At 39.5% G+C, this 21,197-nt stretch overlaps 1 protein-coding gene and 1 long non-coding RNA gene across 3 annotated transcripts; one reads left to right on the top strand and one right to left on the bottom strand.

Annotated features, from left to right (window-relative positions):
- The first annotated feature begins 1,783 nt into the window (after window positions 1-1,783).
- On the top strand, window positions 1,784-18,089 carry mboat1 (membrane bound O-acyltransferase domain containing 1). Its single transcript, XM_017480340.3, has 13 exons — window positions 1,784-2,227; window positions 2,392-2,537; window positions 2,680-2,757; window positions 4,504-4,599; window positions 8,232-8,287; window positions 9,662-9,716; window positions 11,299-11,479; window positions 11,662-11,854; window positions 12,067-12,170; window positions 15,353-15,417; window positions 15,541-15,673; window positions 15,948-16,099; window positions 16,738-18,089. Exons 1-13 carry the CDS (start codon window positions 2,141-2,143, stop codon window positions 16,853-16,855), a joined length of 1,464 nt encoding a protein of 487 aa, XP_017335829.1. The 5' UTR covers window positions 1,784-2,140; the 3' UTR covers window positions 16,856-18,089.
- LOC128635132 (uncharacterized) lies at window positions 4,440-7,520 on the bottom strand. 2 transcript variants are annotated; one of them, XR_008398016.1, is made up of 3 exons: window positions 6,507-7,520; window positions 5,173-5,396; window positions 4,440-4,724 (listed from the first exon to the last, which is right to left on the bottom strand). It is a non-coding gene; the product is annotated as an uncharacterized LOC128635132 (long non-coding RNA). The 2 variants fall into 2 exon arrangements; XR_008398015.1 differs by having other exon boundaries at window positions 4,442-4,681.
- Window positions 18,090-21,197: the final 3,108 nt, after the last annotated feature.

Raw genomic sequence — 21,197 nt, 5'->3', positions numbered from 1 at the left:
CCTTATAGCTTGTACCGCTGTCATGCTTATTTATTTTGCTACTTGGAACTGTTTGAATTTGCTGCATTTAAATAAATAAAGAATTGTGTTTATTAACAATGAAAGAGAACTGTAATAAAATAAATATTTGATTGTAATTTACTTTACTAGTTAAGTATTATATGAATAGATGTAAGGTGTTAAATACTGAACCTGAGGAATGTTATATGCAAATATGCAGCAAGAGAGCTGTTAAAACATGGCATTTTACTTTACATTCTTGTATTATTATTTTTTAATGTTTGTTTGTTTAACATTAGCCTGTAATTATATCCACACCTTACTGTTTATCCCTGTTTACTGTGTATCCCTGTATACTGTTTATATATTCTTCACATTGTTGTATATGTATATACTGTCCTCATTTTGTTGATTTATCTCTTGTTTAATAAAATAAATAAAAACATCACAGACGATAGTAAGAGAATGTTTAGATGGTTATAGGTTCTAGCTCTCTAAATGAGTTCTACCTAGGGTTAAAAGAAAGAAGGAAGAGAAACCCTCTGAAACCTTTATGGCACTAAATGTAACTAGAACAATATAGATAACGTTTGCCATCATAATAATAATAATAATAATGAAATAATTTTGTGTGTACTTGACAATGTAACACGAAATGAACCCGAACTGTTTTAAAAGAATGCATTTTTTAAAAAACATAAATGGGTTTTTCATGATTTTATACCCAGATTTAATCACGGATAGTCACAGTCTTTGTTGATAAGTGTTAAATTATTATGATAAGTCTCGATACTTTATCCTTTAATATTTGTTATTCATTATAATAATATGTTTTATTTGAGAGATTGTGGTTATTCTCAGTGCTGAGCAGCAGAGGGCGCTCTGTGAACAACAAAACTTTTCCGGAAGGAAAAATCCGATTCATAACCATGATGTTACCTTTACCGTCCAATGAGGAATTATTACGAGCCATGATGTGCTCAGGTGAAGGCTTTTTGAGTCTATATAACTAAAATGTTTTATTTCTACCTCTATAATGAAGGCAGGTACACACTACCCACAATCCCACACGCTGTTCTGTTCTGGCAGTCTAGAGTCGCCGCTGTTACTATGGAAACGTCAAAGCGTTAACGTTATTAAATGAAAGTTAAATTAAATGCCATTTACTCTATATGTTACACCCTATCCCTCGCCACCAGCACCCCAATTAAGGGGGGGGGGGGGTGTTAATAATAAAAAAAAATCCCAGGATCGCAGTAGATATAAAGAGCAGCATGCCAAAGCAGTCTGCTGGGCGTAACCAATAGAAAACGATGGGCGGGGCCAAAGTGATGTTGCCAGATGAGATTATTTCGGAAAATATTAATACAACCTAGATGATGTTGTGATTTTTGATTGCTTTTTTTTTAAAAAAAATCCTGCTTTATCTGGTAAGAAACTTCACAATTTTCACTTCACACCGTGCAATAATATTAATAATATCATTAATAATAAAACAGAAAGGCGACTATATTTTTATTCCGTTACTGTTGCAGTTTTAATTATGCTTTTTTTTATTTATTTATTTTTCAATGAACACTGTTTTATAAACTGCTATGCATGTCATTTATTTGACACATAAATTTTGTTATGTTCATTCATATGTTTTAACGGTCTGTCTAATCTTTTGTTCATCATGTTTTTGTTTCGGTTTATTATAAATGATTAAAAATGACCAAAGGCACCACACTGTTTTATTCATAAATCGTACCCATTTAAGATTTTATTATTGAGGAAAGTTTATAATAATCATCTTTCTAGTGATTAACTCGTTGAGTCTGTTCTGTCACGAGAACTGTACAGGCTGTATGAGGATCTTACTTCGACATGGCAACCCTGGCGCGCGTCCGCCCCGTTCAGTTTTCTGCGCCGCGCCTTCCCAAACCCGCTCCAACTTCTCCAAGTGCTGGACACCAATCTGGATGATGTTGATGGAGCTGAAGTTCAGGTCCTGTGTGGAAGGAATATTATTTATGTGTTAAAAAACACCTCGTGTTGGTGTTGATGACTCGGATCTCCAGCCCGCATGCGCATGAAAGGGACTGCAGCAGTTTGAGAACTTTCAGGAGTTTTAGGATCTTCAGGAGCTTAGGGATGCAGAATGGATCCCACATCAGACCTGCTTCAAACTACGGGCTGCACATGGCTGAGTCCCATCAGTATGTTCCTGGGAATTCCTCTGGATCAGGTGAGAACCCTGGTGAAGTTCTCAGAAGGTGTCTGAGATGAATGTGTAGTTTGGGTTCAGTTTCATGAGGGTCATTTATTTGGTTCTTGCTGAATCTGGGCCGGTGTGAAAGGTGTGTGTTGCGGATACAAGACTAGAACGTTGCCTGTTCTCCTCCACCGTAGGTGAACTTTATCATGTGCCAGATCTTCGGCCTGGCTGCTGCCTCCTGGTTTCGGCTGTGTCTCAGACCTCAGCGGGTCGGCCCAGCTGTGCGCCACACCGTCGCTAGTTTCTTGGGGTCGTTGTTCGTTATATTCTCCTTTGGATGGTAAGAGCGGTGCAGTGTCATTCTTTGGCAATTCTTTGAGAGCGTGTGAGAAACCTGCAGGACCTGTCCTGTGACCTCGCTCACCCACTTCCTCTGCTGTTCATTAATTACACACAACCTGAAACCTCGTCTCGTCCTGCAGGTATTCCTCGCACGTCTTCGTCCTGACGCTCATCTGCTACGTCATCCTGCACAGAGCGAGCGTACACACTGTTCACTGGTAAGAACCTCTTCAGCTGGACGCTTCCCAAACACGCCGTATGGATGTTAGTCATTGTTTCACACGTCACACTTGTAGAACAGGACGAGAGGCGTGTGGGTGCACCTGAGAATCTCGTTCTGCTGCCTGTTGGGGCTCTTTTTTTTAAAAGATAAGGAATGTGGGCGAGGTACGGTGGTCACTCTAGACCTGGTTTCTCCAGAATGAGCAGAATGTTTGGAGCGGTGAAGGTTTCACCGACAAATACAATTCACAAGACGTTTTCATCATGCTGGTGACATCAACACCAACACACGATGCGGCACGCTGTTACAGGAAAATAATCAACAGCAGTCAACAGTGACGCGATGCAAACTGGAGCTACTGCTGATACCCTGACGTTCCCAAGTGTTTCATTCCCGTCATAATTTTTATCCATTTATAGTTGCATTTAATGGGGGGGGGGCACCTCTGACTGGTACAAATCGCTGACACTGGAGACTCCTTCCCTGCATATGTAAAATGTACGATTTTCTTTGCTAACTAACATTTATTTCTGAGAAAATTCTTTTGATTATGGAGATCGTCGGCCGTGCGAGTCCCTGTTCACGAGCCGTCGCCATAGAAATAATTTTGCTATAAACCTGCACTATTGTCAGAGCAGCTGTTCTAGAAAATTCATCAACAGCTTCTGACCAATCAGAATCCAGAACTCAACAGCAGCCTGGGATAAGCGCTGTATTTCTTATTGTTAAATAAAAATTGCGTAAAATTAGTGTTTACCTGTCAGAAAGCGTTTCCAAGTCAAACCCTTCCCCTTAAATCTTACCCGTGATTATCCGATCAACCCTTTTTGTACCAAGAGAGTACCAAGAAGCTAATCGCTAAACTGCTGACAGGTTTTAGAAGTTATGAAGAATGAAACAAGCAATAATGTGACGTTTGTACTGCACACGTACCCAGTTAATACGCACACTTTTAGGGTTCATTGCATAATTAAAGGTTCTAAGCTTCCAAAAAGCTGTCTACCTGGTACCCTTTCTGATAGGGAAACTCTATTTTTAACCTTTAAGAGTCCCTCCAGAGGAAGAAAAAAACAAAAGGGTATACTCTTAGAATATTTACAACATCAGGCATTTGGAGATGTAGTTTTTTTGGTGAGGGAACGGATTATAGCTGCTATAACGTAAGTGAGAACAGGAAGTAACTTGTTTCGTCGACGATCCAAAACATTGAACGCAACAATAAATAGATCAAAAGTAAGACGGTCGTTCATTAATAAATAAAAATCGCAACTGTTGTTAAGTTGCTGTGGCATAAGGGGAATAATTATAATAATATAAAAACACTTGTGGACGAAAATAATCGACTTCGGGGTGGTAACAGTAACTCCGCATCATCACACCACTCAGTATTTTACGCTAACAGCGTTCTATTTCCTTACATCTCGCACCTGGGCCAATATAAGGAACGGGTTACATTTGTGTAGCTATCTGTGTTTTTCACAGCCTTTGCTCATATTTACCAAGGGTGCCAATATTAGTGGAGGCCACCGACTGTGTGTGTGTGTGTGTGTGTGTGTATACTATACATATATATATATATATATATATATATATATATATATATATATATATATATATATATATATATGTGTGTGTGTGTGTGTGTGTGTGTGTATGTAGCCATACAGAGCCTAATCCTGTCAGTATGGTTAGCTTTATTTATTCTTAATGCTCTGCTAACGTTTGACATGTTTTGGTCCAGGTACACGATGATCGTGGCGATGGGCTACCTCACGATGTGCCAGGTCAGCAGGGTCTTCATCTTCAACTACGGTATCCTGGCCACAGACTTCTCAGGGTGGGTCTCAAAATGGTGGTGCCGTCTTTTTTCCACAATATGGTGATGCATGGACACACAGCTAAAACCGTTCAGCCCAACACTACATGACGAAAAGATGAATCACGTGGAAGGAGAAAAGAAATCTGAAGTGAGAAGAGTTAATTAGGCCTCTTCTGGTGATTAATAATAATAATAATAATAATAATAATAATAATAACATATAGTAAAGATTTACAGATATATTTACCAAAAAAGTCCTCAGAAATCTCGTTATTCTAGCTGACTAGCTTTAACAGTGATAACTAAGCATATTTTAATATACTTGAAATATCTCATTCTGTCAGGTTACCGTAGCAGTAGTACAGTTTTACAAACGATTTTAAAATCTTGTGGTAAATCCTGTCAGGTTCGCTTATGTTAGCTGGCTAGTGGTAACACTAAAGATTTAAAGTTCCTGTCAGAAATCCTGTCACACTAGCCCTCTAGCATTAGCAGTGATTAATTATAAATGTAGATATTAATAAAAATCCTGTCAGTTTAGCTTTTGTTAGCTAGCTAGCTAGCAGTAAAAGTAAAGATGGACAATTATACCTTAAAAATCCTCTCAGAAATCCTGTCAGGCTAGCCGACTAGCACATTTGCCTCACACCTCCAGGGTCAGGAGTTCGATTCCCACCGTGGCCCTGTGTGTGTGGAGTTTGCATGTTCTCCCTGTGCTGTGGGGGTTTCCTCTGGGTACTCCGGTTTCCTCCCCAAGTCCAAAGGTAGGTTGATTGGCATGTCTACCTGGGATAGGCTCCAGGTTCCCCGTGACCCTGAAAAGGAGTAAGCGGTAGAAGATGGATGGATGTTAATATGATATAAATATCTTTTCATAAATCCTGTCAGTTTAGCTGGTGTTAGCTAGCTAGAAGTAGCAGTAAGGATTATAGTCAGAAATTGACCTGAAATAACTTGAAGATCCTCTGTCATGTTATGTTATGTTGCTAGCTTGCGTTAGCAGTGAAGATTATGAACAGTTGCAAATATGACTGAAAAATCCACGCAGAAAACCTGTCAGTTTAATTCACGGCTAATGCTAGCGGTGAAAATTCTGAACACTTATAAATATGACTTAAAATGAGCTCGTAGCTAGCATTAGCAGTACAGGTTATGAACACGACTTCTCAGAAATATGACTCAGAAATCCTGTCAGGTTAGCATATGTTCGTTAGCTGGATGGCGTTAGCAGTGATTATATGAACGTCAGTGAAACGTGAGGTAAAATTCCTGTCAGGTTAGCTCACACTAGCTAACAAGATCTCCCAAGACCTGTAAAAATATGCATATATTAATGCAAATTACCTTTTAATTCCTAGATGAATACTTCAATAAAAAAAAATAGATCGAATATCTTAATAATATATCGTAACACCTTTATAAAATGTTTAAACTATACACAAGTTGGAATGTGGCGCTATTGCAATTTCATATCACGATAATTTCCTCATATATTATTACGGTTTTACGATATTATCATGATGTTGAATTTAAAAATGAACCTTCAACCTGACCCCTATATTAAAATAAATAAATAAATGAGGGATTAATTTAACCTTTATATTAAAAATGTCCACGATATCAGGATCTTGGGTGTAGAATATTTTATATATATATATATATATATATATATATATATATATATATATATATATATATACACACACACACACACACACACACACACACATATATATAAATTAGAGGTGAATACCGGTACACGTGTAGTTTGGATGCACACTTATGTAAATTATGTAGGAAAAGAAAAGAGCCATGGGGTAGTATCATGGTGTGTAATTACTTAAACATCAAGGCTTTTGTTATTGCTTTACATTTACACACACACACACACACACACATTGAGTAAAAACAACTCAGTTACTCACCTCCGCCACACCTTGTGCCTGGATTTTGCCCCATATCTACTGATCTTGTTGGTTCTCTTTTGCTGAAAGTTTGCACCACACCCTTAAACCAACAAAGGTGTGAGGTAATGCCGAGCCGGGAGGGCCACCCGTCCTCGCCGTGCTTGTTTGGCTCAGATATCCCACTGTCATTGTTCTGTCAGAGCGCTGCCCGAGACCTGTATTTACACTTATTCACTTGGCTGAAAATGTATCTGATAATAGAGCTGTTAAAGAAACAGTATGTATAATTCAATCTTCAGACTTTAGACCACGCCCCTTACCTGAGTCTGATGCTGATGTGGAGTGACACCAATGATACCTGGAAACTTTTCACTGCATAAACCTTTAGCCAGCTAACTTAGCGAATGTTGGCGGAAACACAGAATCCGGGTTGTCACGGTAACCTTATTGTTGTGGCAGGTGTGATAATTGGCGAGAAACTGTAGACGCCGATACTGAAATTCCAGTAACGTGAGCTAGTTTACTCATACAACAAGAGCACCTGGGGAGGTTTCTAATTCCATAGATTTGGGTATTTTTAATGAGGATAAATGTGTAGAGATGTTTTTGGTGTTAGAAAAAGCTAAAGTTCCAGCTTTATCTCTGACTGCTACAAAGTTTTGACACTGGAGACTCCTTCCATAAATGTTAAATAAGCACACTTCTCATGGTAGAGCGTGGAAACCATGGAAACGATAACGTATCAGAACGAGCGCAGTAATATACACCTGCGCTACTGTCAGATCTGCTGTTATAGAGAATAAAAAAAATCAACAACTTCTGACCAATCAGAATCCAGAACTCAATAATACTGCGGTGTAAAAAGCATGTCATCTTTGAAAGATGGTGGAACTCTAGCACCAGCGTATCTTACTGATTTATGAGGAAGATAATAAATCTCGAGGCTGATGTTTGAGAACGTTGCAACTTCAGAGGTCGGATGATGTTTACCAAAGCTCAGCAGTTTCACCTGAATGCCTCATACCCTGAACAATCAGAGTTTTATCAGCCACGTCAACACGGTGCAGCTCCACCAGGCTGAGGAGAACGGTGACGCTCTAACACAAACCAAAGTGGTGGGGCGTCTCCACCGACTCAAACCTGAACACGGAACTTATGATCATCTGTATACATGAATGAAACTTCACCATGAAGCTCAACATGGGCACAGAATACCCCCCCCCCACTTCCCCCCTACAGCTTGGCATCACTCCACCCACCCTTAGGCTCCACCTCCCAACAGAAACAGGAAGTAATGTGGATGTAATAAAGTTCCATTTGTGAAGTTCCCTGTCAGGGGACGTTTATTTACCGTTTATGGAAGGAGTCTCCAGTTTAACAGGCAAGGAAAAGCTGTAAATGAGTGTTCGGACATCTTCAGGAGAGAAGATACTGCTACGAATCAGATTACATTATTTTAAATGTATTTATTCGCCAGCAGTCGAGTCACTGCTACATTCTCGTGGATAAAAATCCACAGGTAATTTTCCAGTATTTATACATCGTCTTTTGTTTTCCATATTGACCCTGTGATTTCCTCACTCTCAGACAGGAAGTGGCCACGCCCACCCAAGCATGCAGTTGTCAGATGTTAAGTTCTGACACGTAACGTAACACTCCGTGTGACTAAAGCACTCAATTCCCCTTTCCACGTATCAGCACATTATTTTATTCCATAGTTTCTTTTGTTTTTTTTCTCCTCAGGCCACTGATGATGATGGTGCAGAAGATCACCACTCTGGCCTTTCAGCTTCACGATGGTAAGATTCCCTCCACAACGCTGGAGGTGTGAGGACCACAAAAATGTGATAAAATCAACAAAAACAAAAAAGTTTCGGAATCTCTGCAAAAGTAATGAGGTCATTGTCAGTGAGTCACAGCTCCTGTGACATCCGTAGGTCGGAATTTAGTTCCCTAGTAACACCATGAAACAAGCAAAAGCACAAACTAGCATTATAGTGAAGAGAAAAGCCTTCAATTTTCATCAGTGAGTTAGCTTTTACTAGCATGAATACAAACTATGTTTTCATGAATTAAGATAAACTGGCTAACCACAAACTAGCATAACTCGAATTATCATTATGATAAACAGACCAATGGATGAACTAGCATTACAATAGTCTAGCATTATAGTAAAGTACACAGTAATATAGCATAATAGTAAACTAGTATTTTATTATAATGTTTTATAGTAGAGCATTATATATATTTCGAACCAAAATTGTAGCATTATGGTAAACAGGCTAACCCACTACCTAGCATTATTATCATACACAGGCTACTGCCAAGATTCTAACCACAAACAACAAGATAAACAGGTTAATGCTGCAAACTGACATTATAGTAAAGAGTCTAACCACAACACAAACTACCATTATAGTAAACTACCGTTATAGTAAACATCCAAACCAAACTAACACTGTAGTATACAGGCTAACTTACAAATTAACTAGCATCATGGTAAAAAGGCAAACCACAAACTAGCATTACAGCAAACTACCAGATAAACTACCGTATAGTATTAGAGTCAAGTACGGTATAAACTACCATATAGTGCTATGGTGATCTACCATATAATCTACCTTATAGTATTACGGTAAACTACTGTATTAACTACTGTACAGTACTATAGTAAACTACCGTCTAAACTACCGTACAGTATTACAATTATATAAATTATATTATATAAACAACTGTACAATACTATGGTGAACCACCATATAGTACTGTAGTATTATATTATATAAACTACTGTATAAACTACTGTACAGTACTAGGGGGAACTACCGTATAGTACTATACTAAACTACTGTACAATCTACCGTATAGTACTATACTAAACTACTGTACAATCTACCGTATAGTACTATACTAAACTACTGTACAATCTACCGTATAGTATTATAGTTAAGTACTGTATAAACTACCGTATAGTATTACAGTATTATATAAATTATATTATATAAACTACTGTACAGTACTAGAGTAAACTAATGTATAACCTACCGTATTGTATTATGGTTAAGCACTGTATAAACTGGTAAACTACTGTATAAACAACTGTATAGTATTATGGTGAAGTACCATATAAACTAGCGTTATACATCTGAATACTGTGTGTGTTTTATTTTCAGGAAAGTGTCACAAGCAGGAGGAGCTCACTGCGGAACAGAGACGTCTGGCTGTAATGTATGTATATATACACACATAAACACACACACCCCCACACACACACAAACCCACACACACTATGCTATGTAGTGCACTATGCAGCATCTACAATGCCGTTGTTACACAATGTGTAGTGAACATTTCAGCTTTAATGCGAAATGTATATATATATATATATATATATATATATATATATATATATATATATATATATATATATATATACTGAGAGTCCATGTTTCCTATAAACATCTTAACATTAATTATATAAATGTAAAAAATAGATAAATAATTCCAGATAAGCAACATGTTTCTCAAAGCAGAGAGAAAAATTTTTCAAAATAATTTTTGAGGGGTGCCAATTATTTTGGAACTTTTTTTTTTTTATAGAGGAACCACCACTTTTGTGGTAAATGTAAATAATCATGTACACATAATGTTTATTTTATTGAATCATTTCACCCTGGTTTTTTTTTTTAAGGGTGCCAATAATTCTGAAATTAGGCCAGAGGTCATGGTTGGGTGTACATGGTGGATTAAAGTGAGCTCAGATGTGAACTAACCTGTGTTAAATGTGCGCTAACTGCCTGAGATTAGCGTGACTCAGTGCTTAGGGTGTGTTTGAGAGTGTTATGGAAGAACGTTCCCTCGACAACATTTACATCAAACCCGAGATTATTCCTGAGATTATTCCCGGGATTATGAGTTTGTGAAGAGGACGGGAACTCGAGTGCGTACACTTCATTGTTCCATCAACGGTGTAGCTCACCTGTTAAAAAAAAAAACACACGCTAAAAGACAATGACATTAAGCATGCTAAAATATGAACTAGCATAATAGGCAACAGGCTAAACAAATGATCTAGCAATATAGCAAACATGTTGAAATACCATGCTAGGAATATCATTTTTATATATATAGTAAAGAGGCTAAAACATGAACTAGCACTATGGTAAGCAGGCTAAATCTTAAATTTGCAGTACAGCACGTAGGCGAATGTTAAATGGAGTAACCACAACATACAGTAAATAGGCTAAAACATTTACTAGCATTGTAGCAAATTTACCGAAGTATTGAAATTACGTGAATGAATTAAGCGACCAGGCTAATGTTAGTAAAGGCAACACGTTAAAAACGAGTTAAAATGAAGTAATTCTAGTGTTTACATTGATGCTGGGTAACATATGAGCTAGCATACATGTTAAACTGTAAATTAGCATCCGCGTAAATCAGGATAACCCAGTAACTAGCAATATAGTAAAAATGCAAACAATACAAACTAGCATTATAGTAAACATGCTAACATAGAAACTAGCATCAAAGTATGCATGCTAACACATTATTTTACTAAAATTCAGCGTAACTGCCGCTTTAATTAGCTTTAATCTTTAAACAAACACAGCATTGTGACTAATTATTAGCATGAAAGTTATCGTTTTAGCCTGCTATTGCTAAACCCATCAGCCGTGACTACAGTAAGGTTTCACATTGTTTGTGTGGAAAAGTGCTGCTGTAAGGTCAGGTTTAGCCTGTTAGTGCTAAACTGATTAGCTTGATGAGGTTAAGCTAATGCGATTTAGCGTGCGTTTTTTTGCCACAGCACCCGGCCGTCACTGCTGGAGTACCTGAGCTACACGCTGAACTTCATGAGCATCCTTGTGGGGCCGTGCAGCAACTACGGCGACTACACCGAGTTCATCGAGGGACACAACGTGCACAACAAACTCCGACACAAACTGCAGCACAACGGCTACGATGCACAAGCGGAACCCTCGCCTGTGGTGAGAGACAAAGTCTTATTCATACACACACACACACAATTTTTTTGTGTGTAACATGTCTGACCATTATACAGCCCAGTGCATTGTGGGTACCGTGATTCCTAACTTCTTTTACACTGTATAGCAAGTGAGGATTGTTAGCATGTGTACGATGAGCGGGACGTCTGTTCTTCCCTCCACAGAGAGCCGTGTGTCAGAAGCTGATGGTGTGTGTCGGCTGCCTCTTCTGGTACTTCACAATCACCAGCAGGTTCCCGATCGGCTACAACGTGGACCCGCGGTTCATTAGCGAGGCCCCGTTCCTCAGCAGGCTCGCGTACGCCTTCGTCTCCACCCAGGCGGCTCGGCCTAAGTTCTACTTCGCATGGACTCTCGGCGAGTCTTCGTTACTGTTCCTATTGTGTACTCAGTAATGCTAACTCAGAGCGGGTACTGTTAGCGCAGTGGCGTGGTGTTTTAATGGGGCTTTTATAAGAACACAATATAAGTGTCTGTAGGTGTGACGTCGCTACACAATGTGGCCACTTGTGTGGTGTGTGGTGTGCATCTCAATGCCGTCTGAGTGTATGAGATGTTCCTCTGTTCAGCTGATGCAGTCCATAACGCAGCGGGATACGGAATCAGAGGATTAGACCAGAATGGCCGAGTGTCCTGGGACCTCGTCTCGAACATCCACATCTGGGAAATCGAGGCAAGTTCATTTATTTATTTATTTATTCATTCATTTAAAGTTCACGAATAGGCAAGTTTTACAATACATTGTGATGTACAACACTCACAATATCGGATACACTAACACTAGTATAAATACAAATATGAACTTGTCTTTAAATCCATATAAGGAAATGGACTCTGCTCTGAGTGGGCGTGGCTTAAGGGCCATAAATGGGAACGTGCGCTTGTCTTTGAGGACCCACGTGGACATAATTTCCGCTTTTATGCACGCAGGTGTATTTATAAATATTGTACTGACATGTCCCAATGACACGCCCATCTGTCCCAATGACACGCCCATAATGACACACCCATCTGCCCCAATGTCACTCCCATCTGCCCCAATGACACTCCCATCTGCCCCAATGACATGCCCATCTGCCCATAATGACACACCCATCTGTCCCTAATGACACGCCCATCTGTCCCTAATGACACGCCCATCTGCTCCAATGACACACCCATCATGAAATTTGAATAATGGTCATTTTTATGGTTATAGCTCACTAAATTCATTCTCATCTATATTTAACTCGCTGATATTAGGCAACGTATGTGGCTTGTTAGTTAGTGTTATCTTGCTAGCTAAATGTAAATACGAGAAAGACTATGACGTAAAAATGCAGCTAGACCTTTTAAAATTTTTAGCTTCTGTACCGTCAACTGAGAGGACTAATATAGTTAGCAAGCTGACGCGAATTAGCGCTTGTTTAAGCTTTGGCAAGTTAGCACCAAAAGCTAAGTGTGATTGAAGTGTAATTTCTTAGTAATTTACCTAACACACCTGAGGTAAATGATGATTTTCCAGATGGTTCTGTCTCATTTCCACTGTTACTTTACACTGTATAAAAGAGTTCTTGCTAGCTGAACCATTAGCCTCAATAATTAGCTAGCTCATGCTCACTGTATGTATTCCCTGGTCACCTAGCAACAGAGTTCCTTCACTTTGAAACTCTTTATAATGTAGTTATAGTTCACCAGAATTTTTTTCCCCTCACTAATTTACCAACATATCTGAGGTAAATGTTGATGTTCCGGATAATTCCCTTTGAGTAAGGGATTTCCTAGCTAGCTACATCATTATTCTCAATCATTAGAAAGCCTAGCAACTGTCTTCTGACAAAAACACGAATGTACAGTGAGGGAAAAAAGTATTTGATCCCCTTCTGATTTTGTACGTTTGCCCACTGACAAAGAAATGATCCGTCTATAAGTTTAATGGTAGATTTATTTGAACAGTGAGAGACAGAATAACAACAAAAAAATCCAGAAAAACGCACGTCAAAAATGTTATAAATTGATTTGCATTTTAATGAGGGAAATAAGTATTTGACCCCCTCTCAATCAGAAAGATTTCTGGCTCCCAGGTGTCTTTTATACAGGTAACGAGCTGAGATTAGGAGCACACTCTTAAAGGGAGTTCTCCTAATATCAGTTTGTTACCTGTATAAAAGACACCTGTCCACAGAAGCAATCAATCAATCAGATTCCAAACTCTCCACCATGGCCAAGACCAAAGAGCTCTCCAAGGATGTCAGGGACAAGATTGTAGACCTACACAAGTCTGGAATGGGCTACAAGACCATTGCCAAGCAGCTTGGTGAGAAGGGGACAACAGTTGGTGCGATTATTCGCAAATGGAAGAAACACAAAAGAACTGTCGATCTCCCTCGGCCTGGGGCTCCATGCAAGATCTCACCTCGTGGAGTTGAAGTGATCATGAGAACAGTGAGGAATCAGCCCAGAACTACACGGGAGGATCTTGTCAATGATCTCAAGACAGCTGGGACCATAGTCACCAAGAAAACAATTGGTAACACACTACGCCGTGAAGGACTGAAATCCTGCAGCACCCACTAGGTCCCCCGGCTCAAGAAAGCACATATACATGCCTGTCTGAAGTTTGCCACTGAACATCTGAATGATTCAGAGGACAACTGGGAGAAAATGTTGTGGTCAGATGAGACCAAAATGGAGCTCTTTGGCATCAACTCAACTCGCCGTGTTTGGAGGAGGAGGAATGCTGCCTATGACCCCTGGAACACCATCCCCACCGTCAAACATGGAGGTGGAAACATTATGCTTTTGGTGTGTTTTTCTGCTAAGGGGACAGGACAACTTCACCGTATCAAAGGGACGATGGACGGGGCCATGTACCGTCAAATCTTGGGTGAGAACCTCCTTCCCTCAGCCAGGGCATTGAAAATGGGTCGTGGATGGGTATTCCAGCATGACAATGACCCAAAACACACGGCCAAGGCAACAAAGGAGTGGCTCAAGTAGAAGCACATTAAGGTCCTGGAGTGACCTAGCCAGTCTCCAGACCTTAATCCCATAGAAAATCTGTGGAGGGAGCTGAAGGTTCGAGTTGCCAAACGTCAGCCTCGAAACCTTAATGACTTGGAGAAGATCTGCAAAGAGGAGTGGGACAAAATCCCTCCTGAGATGTGTGCAAACCTGGTGGCCAAGTACAAGAAACGTCTGACCTCTGTGATTGCCAACAAGGGTTTTTCCACCAAGTACTAAGTCATGTTTTGCAGAGGGGTCAAATACTTATTTCCCTCATTAAAATGCAAATCAATGTATAACATTTTTGACGTGCGTTTTTCTGGATTTTTTTGTTGTTATTCTGTCTCTCGCTGTTCAAATAAATCTACCATTAAAGTTATAGACGGATCATTTCTTTGTCAGTGGGCAAACGTACAAAATCAGCACGGGATCAAATACTTTTTTCCCTCACTGTATCTAGCAAGCTAATGCTAACTAGCAAGCCACACACATACATCTAAGTCATCTCAGACTACAGTACAGGAGTTGTCCCTGTTTGCGAATCCTAGCGTGCTAAAAGCAATGATGTATGATAAAGCTAAAGTGCTGGTTTATACCTCGGTTAAGATGTCGCCCATCGTACCCAATCCGCACGCAACATCTTCAAGTGGTTGTTTTTTTTATTATATATAGTTGAAGGTTTTTAACTCAAAGAAAAACCCTTTGTTGTAGGGTTGTCCAAGATAGACAAGCAAAGAACCCTCAAAGGTTTTAGATTCAAACTTTTTTTCATAATCTGGCTGGACGACGTTCCTGGGTTTTTTTCTTTCTTTCTTTTTCACTCTGCCAGATAAACAATGAGTGTGTACATTATTTTATTTCCATAAACAGACAGCGACCAGCTTCAAATCATTCATAGACAACTGGAACATTCAGACAGGGGTGTGGCTCAAAAGGTACAAACTATTCTTCTCCTCATTATTATTATTATTATTATTATTACTACTACTACTACTTTTATTACTATAATTATTAATGATGTTAATCCTGTGTGTGTGTTTGTGTGTATATATATATAGTGTGTGTTACGATCGTGTGCCGTATTTCCGGACACCATTGACATTCCTACTGTCGGCGCTGTGGCACGGAGTTTACCCTGGATATTACTTCACCTTCCTCACAGGCATCCCCATCACACTCACCGCCCGTGCTGTGAGTCCACACACACACACACACACACACACACACACACACACACACACACACACTGTCTGCGTGTCAGTTGTTTCCCTTTTTCGACGACCTAAACACAAAATGGTTTAAACGATAAGACGGTCAGGCAAGTCACCTGAGTGACATCACAATTCTTAATTGTTCTTAATTTTGAGAGTTTTTTTTTTTTTAAATCATTTTTATAGTTTTTCAAAAAATTCTGCATGTTTCTACACACTCACTTCTACACTCTCCTGTGTGTCGTGGTCGGCAGGTCCGCAGGAATTTCCGCCACCATTTCTTGCGCACGCGTGCCGTCAAGCTGGCGTATGATGTCATCACCTGGGCGGCGACGCAGTTGACCATCTGTTACACCGTCATGCCGTTCTTACTGCTGGCCGTGGAGCCGACCATCATCTATTACAGGCAAGCAACGCTCGGGTTTAATTCCTCATCTCAAACCTGAGTCTTTATTTTTATTATTATTATTATTATTATTATTATTATTATTATTATTTTACAACATTTTATAAAAACATTGCGCCTGTTGTCATTATGTCACGTGTGCATATAGAATTAGTTTATTACGGGTACATTCATGGGTGACATTTCTTTTAAGAAGAAAATACCAGAATCTTGGAATGAAAACGAATATGCAAATTAGCTAACATTGCTAGATTTCGATTTAGATAAGTTAGCTAGCGAAGTGCTAGTAGCTCAAATTAGCCACTTCGTTACATCCTCACCGATTTATTCAAACCTGTCAGAATATACTTACGTTGCCATGACAACCATCATCTCCATTCATCACCGGCAAACATTTGCAGCTAAAAGTTTCGTTAATCGCTGTAACTCTGTACTAATTTACATCATTTCATGACATCACGACCTGAATCGGTTTTACACAGAGGTACTGAGAAAGCCGGTTTGAAACGAAACCCAAATCTGGGCATCAGAACCAGCGCAGAAGACGAGTTAACCGTGTAACTCTGTGGAATTGATTTTAGAAAACTTTAAATGAATATTTGAGGGGAATAAAAGTAAATAATTGTTTTGTTTTTCAGGTCCATGTACTTCCTTGTGCACATCATTAGCATTCTGGCGGTGCTCGTCCTGCCCAACAGACCCAGGAGGCCTGCTCTCCATGCCCAGCACTCCAACAATAACGTGAAGGGAGAATAAATACCTCGCCATGTGTGTGTGTGTGTGTGAGTGTGTGTGTGAAACTGCAATGGCATGAGGGCTGCACAAAGGACGCTCTGTGTGACCGACAAAGCGAGCTGGGCCAGAGCGTAACTGCCTGCCATAATGTGTCCTTACTCGCGGTTCATGAACACACACACACACACACACACACACACACACACACACACACACACACTCTCTCTCTCTCTCTCTCTCTTCACGGACGATGATGACTAAACTGTAGGTCTGAAAAAGGACTAAACAGCCCTGCATCATCACGCCACGCTGCACTAACTGTTATGAAGACAAAATGGACACATCACGTCTTTACTAAGTATATTAATTGTGTCATTGCTAAGTGTTTTTAAAACTTTAAACTGGGGGTATTACACAGGGACCAGAGTATTAATTATACATTAATGTCTAATATGTATTTATTATATAGAAAAAACGAACAAAAAAAAAACCCCCACAGTGCTGTGAAAAGGTATTTGCCCCCGTTCTCATTTCTTCTGTTGTTGTTTATATCTCATACTAAATACTTTTAGATTTTCAAATGCAATTCAACACACATTTTTATTGAAGCAAACAAACTTATCCAACACCTATCAGCTGTGTGAAAATCTAATTGCCCCCTTAAACGTAAAATCTGGTTGTGCCACCTTTAGCAGTAATAACTGCAACTAAACGCTTCTGATACCTGGAGATTTACTCCTACGCTTCGGATCATTGTCTTGCTGCAGAATCCAGTCACGCTTGAGTTTCAACTTCTCCTTTAGGATTCTCTGGTAGAGAGCAGAATTCATGTTTCCCTGAGGACCCAGGACCTGAAGCAGCAAAGACTTTTTAATCAACTTCCTGCTGTTGAGAAAGTTCTATTTAAGTGTAGATGTGATTGAACAGGGTGTGCAGTAATCAGACCTGGTTGCGTCTCGTCCAGCTGAACCCCATTATGAAAGCAGTTTCATAGATTTGGGGAATTAGTAACTATGGGGGCAAATACATTTTCACACAGGCCCAGCTGTTTTTGGATAACTTTTTGTTTCAAGAAATAACATTATCATTTAAAAACTGTATTTTGTGTTTACTCAGGTTGCCTTTGTTTTATCTTATATATATATTTTAGTGTGTGCGTATAACATTGAGTTTTTGATAAAACATTTGAGAGCTACCTTTTTTTAAAAGATATCTTTTTGAATAAAAAAAATAAAGCGAGGTTTCAAATAAACAATTAATTTATTGTTCTTATTCTAGATACAAGTGCAGCCATGTGTTCATGTATATGAGAAGATTACAGATTTAACCAGTGAAAAGTCGACGCTAAATGCAATTAAAATCTCATTTTAGTTCAACCGAGTCTTTCCTCACTAATTTACTAACAGATCTGAGGTAAATGTTGATGTTCTGGACAGTTCTGTCTTGTTTCCATGGTCACTGTCTGTAGAAAATCCTATTTAGAGCCTACATGCGAGCTAAATAGCTAGCTAAAGTGTATACCTCGATCATTAGCAAACTTATCAATAGTGTACAAAACACTTGTGCTACAATATTGAAGCTAGTCAGAATGACCGCACCCATTAAACTGGGTTAAAAGTTGATGCTAACTGTAATTTCAATCGAACAAAAATATATTCTTACTAATTTAACACCACTTCTGAGGTAAATGCTGATGTTCCAGACAATCCTGTCTCATTTCTGCTGACACGCTGTCTTTATACAGTGTATAAAAGACTTCAAGGCTACGTTCTAGCTAGCTAGCTTCTTTATCATTCTCAATCGACCATTAGCTAGCGCACTAAGGTCACACGGACGAATTAAAACACCCGTGCCACAACATTGACATTTCTCGGTATGGAGAAACCCATTAAGCTTAGCTTAGTAGTCGATGCCGTCCATAATTTAAATTTAAATGTACAACTAAAAGTGCAATTTTAGTAGCACAGAAGCTTTTCTTAATAATTTACCAACAGGTCTGTGGTAAATGTTGATGTTCTGCATGGTTCCGTCCCTTTACACTGTCTGTATAAAAGACTTCAAGGCTGTATCCAACATTGTCATTAGCCAGCAAATGCTCTGTGCATGTATTTCTTGTCACTTAGCAACAGCCTCTTAAAGCATTTGTTCTGCAGTATTAAATAATGGCAGAATCCATTACATTTGGGTTAGTGGTCAACGCTGAGTGAAATTATAGTGTAATTTGACTTATGGAGTCTTTTCTTACTAATTTATCAACATATCTGAGGTAAATGTTGATGTTTCGGATGGTTCCATCTTGTTTCTACAGTCCACTGCTGTATGCTAGCTAGTTAAGATGTTAGCCTCAATCACTGGCTATATTATGTTTACCAGTTGCCCAGTAACAGTCTTCTTACAGCTTTATCCATTTCAAAGATTTTTTTTCCCCTCACTCTTTGCCTTCTGATGTTACTTTTGTACACAGCTGTGTTTGTAAGCTTGAGGTTCATGTTGCAAAAGCACAAATGCCATCCAGTTACACAGAATAATGGGTTGGGGTTTGTTTGTTTTTTTTTGGTATGTTTTGTGTCAGTATGGGAGCTCAAACGTATTCTTTCAATCCTGTTTGATGTTAGCCTTGAAGCTCTTATTATTTGGGAGTTACTAGAAAAAGCACGGAGGATCAACATGATGACGCTCCGTCACGGAAACACTGGAACACACACTACAGCATTGTTTGCTCCCGGAATTAATCCGGTTTCCTCACCATTTGTCAAATCTCTTCATGATCCTCTGAGACTACGGACAAATCCGGCACTGCCAAGAACTTTCTGGAATGTTCTTCAGACCCAGATGAACAGGTTGAAAGGGTACACGACTCCTCTGTCAAGCCAGAAACCGAGAAGTGTTTGCATCTCCTACAGAAGGCCAGGCTACTTCACATCATGTCTAAAGCTGTGAAAAAGCAAAACCCTTTTCCGGACGAGAGAAGACCGTCACAGGGGTCACCATCTTCCTGCATCAGTTGTGTTCCTTAAATTCCTGGCCATTTTAGTCAATTCTACTCTTCTCCTGCTCTGTAGCTCCTTCTGCAAAACCCACAGTAGCTGTTATCTTGCTTACCACCACAACCTACTGGAACGGAAAAACCAGCAGCATCACGTTGCCAGAGATTTCCTAAAAGTCCATAAACCCCAATATTTCACTGATAGCATCCATTCCCCAGACTTCCACCACTATGCACATAACGAGTGGTTCACCAGCATGGTGACACAATTGGCCTTACATGTTATGGCACTGATATCTCCTTGAACCTTTGAACTTCACCTTCTCCACTAGAGCATCCTGAGTTTCCCCAAGTTCTTTAACGGTACATGAAGCAAAAAAAAAAGCATTCCTTCCTCGTCATTGTCCATACCACGGTCCCATTCTTCTCCAGACTAGCAATGGATGAAATACGTTAAGTAAGCCCTCTCGATTCAATGTTAAGGGTAGATATAATCACAAAGCAGCTTAACAGGACTCTGTGACTCAGTGAGACTGAATCGATCAACCTTTTTCGCCACATCTGATTTTTAGGATATGATCTAACGTCAAACTGGTAGCATTCCTCACCGTTACTGCTAGACATTTTCCAACCTCAATGCCAAATCCATCCAGGATTCCACTGGTGATTGAATGTTCCATTCACCATCCACTGTAATGGTTGACGACACATCCTTTACGATCTTCTCATTCAGGTTTAACTATCCACGCATTTATCACTCGCATAAAAATAGATGGAATGGATTCCAAAACTGAACTGGAGGGTTTTTTTTGTTTTGTTTTTCGGTTAATAAGTGTCATCAAAAACCTAAAATTCCTGCACTAAAAAGTTGGCAGTGTTTTCCATCAACGAGTAATTATTCCCACTTCCTTTTATTTGGAAATTCACTTTTAAAAGTTAAAAAGGATACTACTTAAATATTCACAGAGTAATCTTTGCAACGGCTGACAGATATTAGAAGTACTACCACAGAAACACAGATGGGGGCAGTATACACACACACACAGACACAGACACACACACACAAACACACACACAAACACACACACAAACACACACACACAAATACACACACAAATACACAGACAAATACACACACACACACACACAGACACACACACAGACAGACAGACAGACACACACACACAAATACACACACAAATACACACACACACACAGACAAATACACACACACACACACACACACAGACAGACACAGACACACACACAAATACACACACAAATACACACACACACACACACACACACAGACAGACACAGACAGACACACACACAGACACACAAATACACACACAGACAGACACACACACAGACACA

This window comes from Ictalurus punctatus, chromosome 1, assembly GCF_001660625.3.
Source record: "Ictalurus punctatus breed USDA103 chromosome 1, Coco_2.0, whole genome shotgun sequence".
Lineage (NCBI taxonomy): Eukaryota > Metazoa > Chordata > Actinopteri > Siluriformes > Ictaluridae > Ictalurus > Ictalurus punctatus.
Note: the sequence above shows the minus strand (reverse complement) of the source record. Positions and strands in the feature narration are given on the sequence as shown.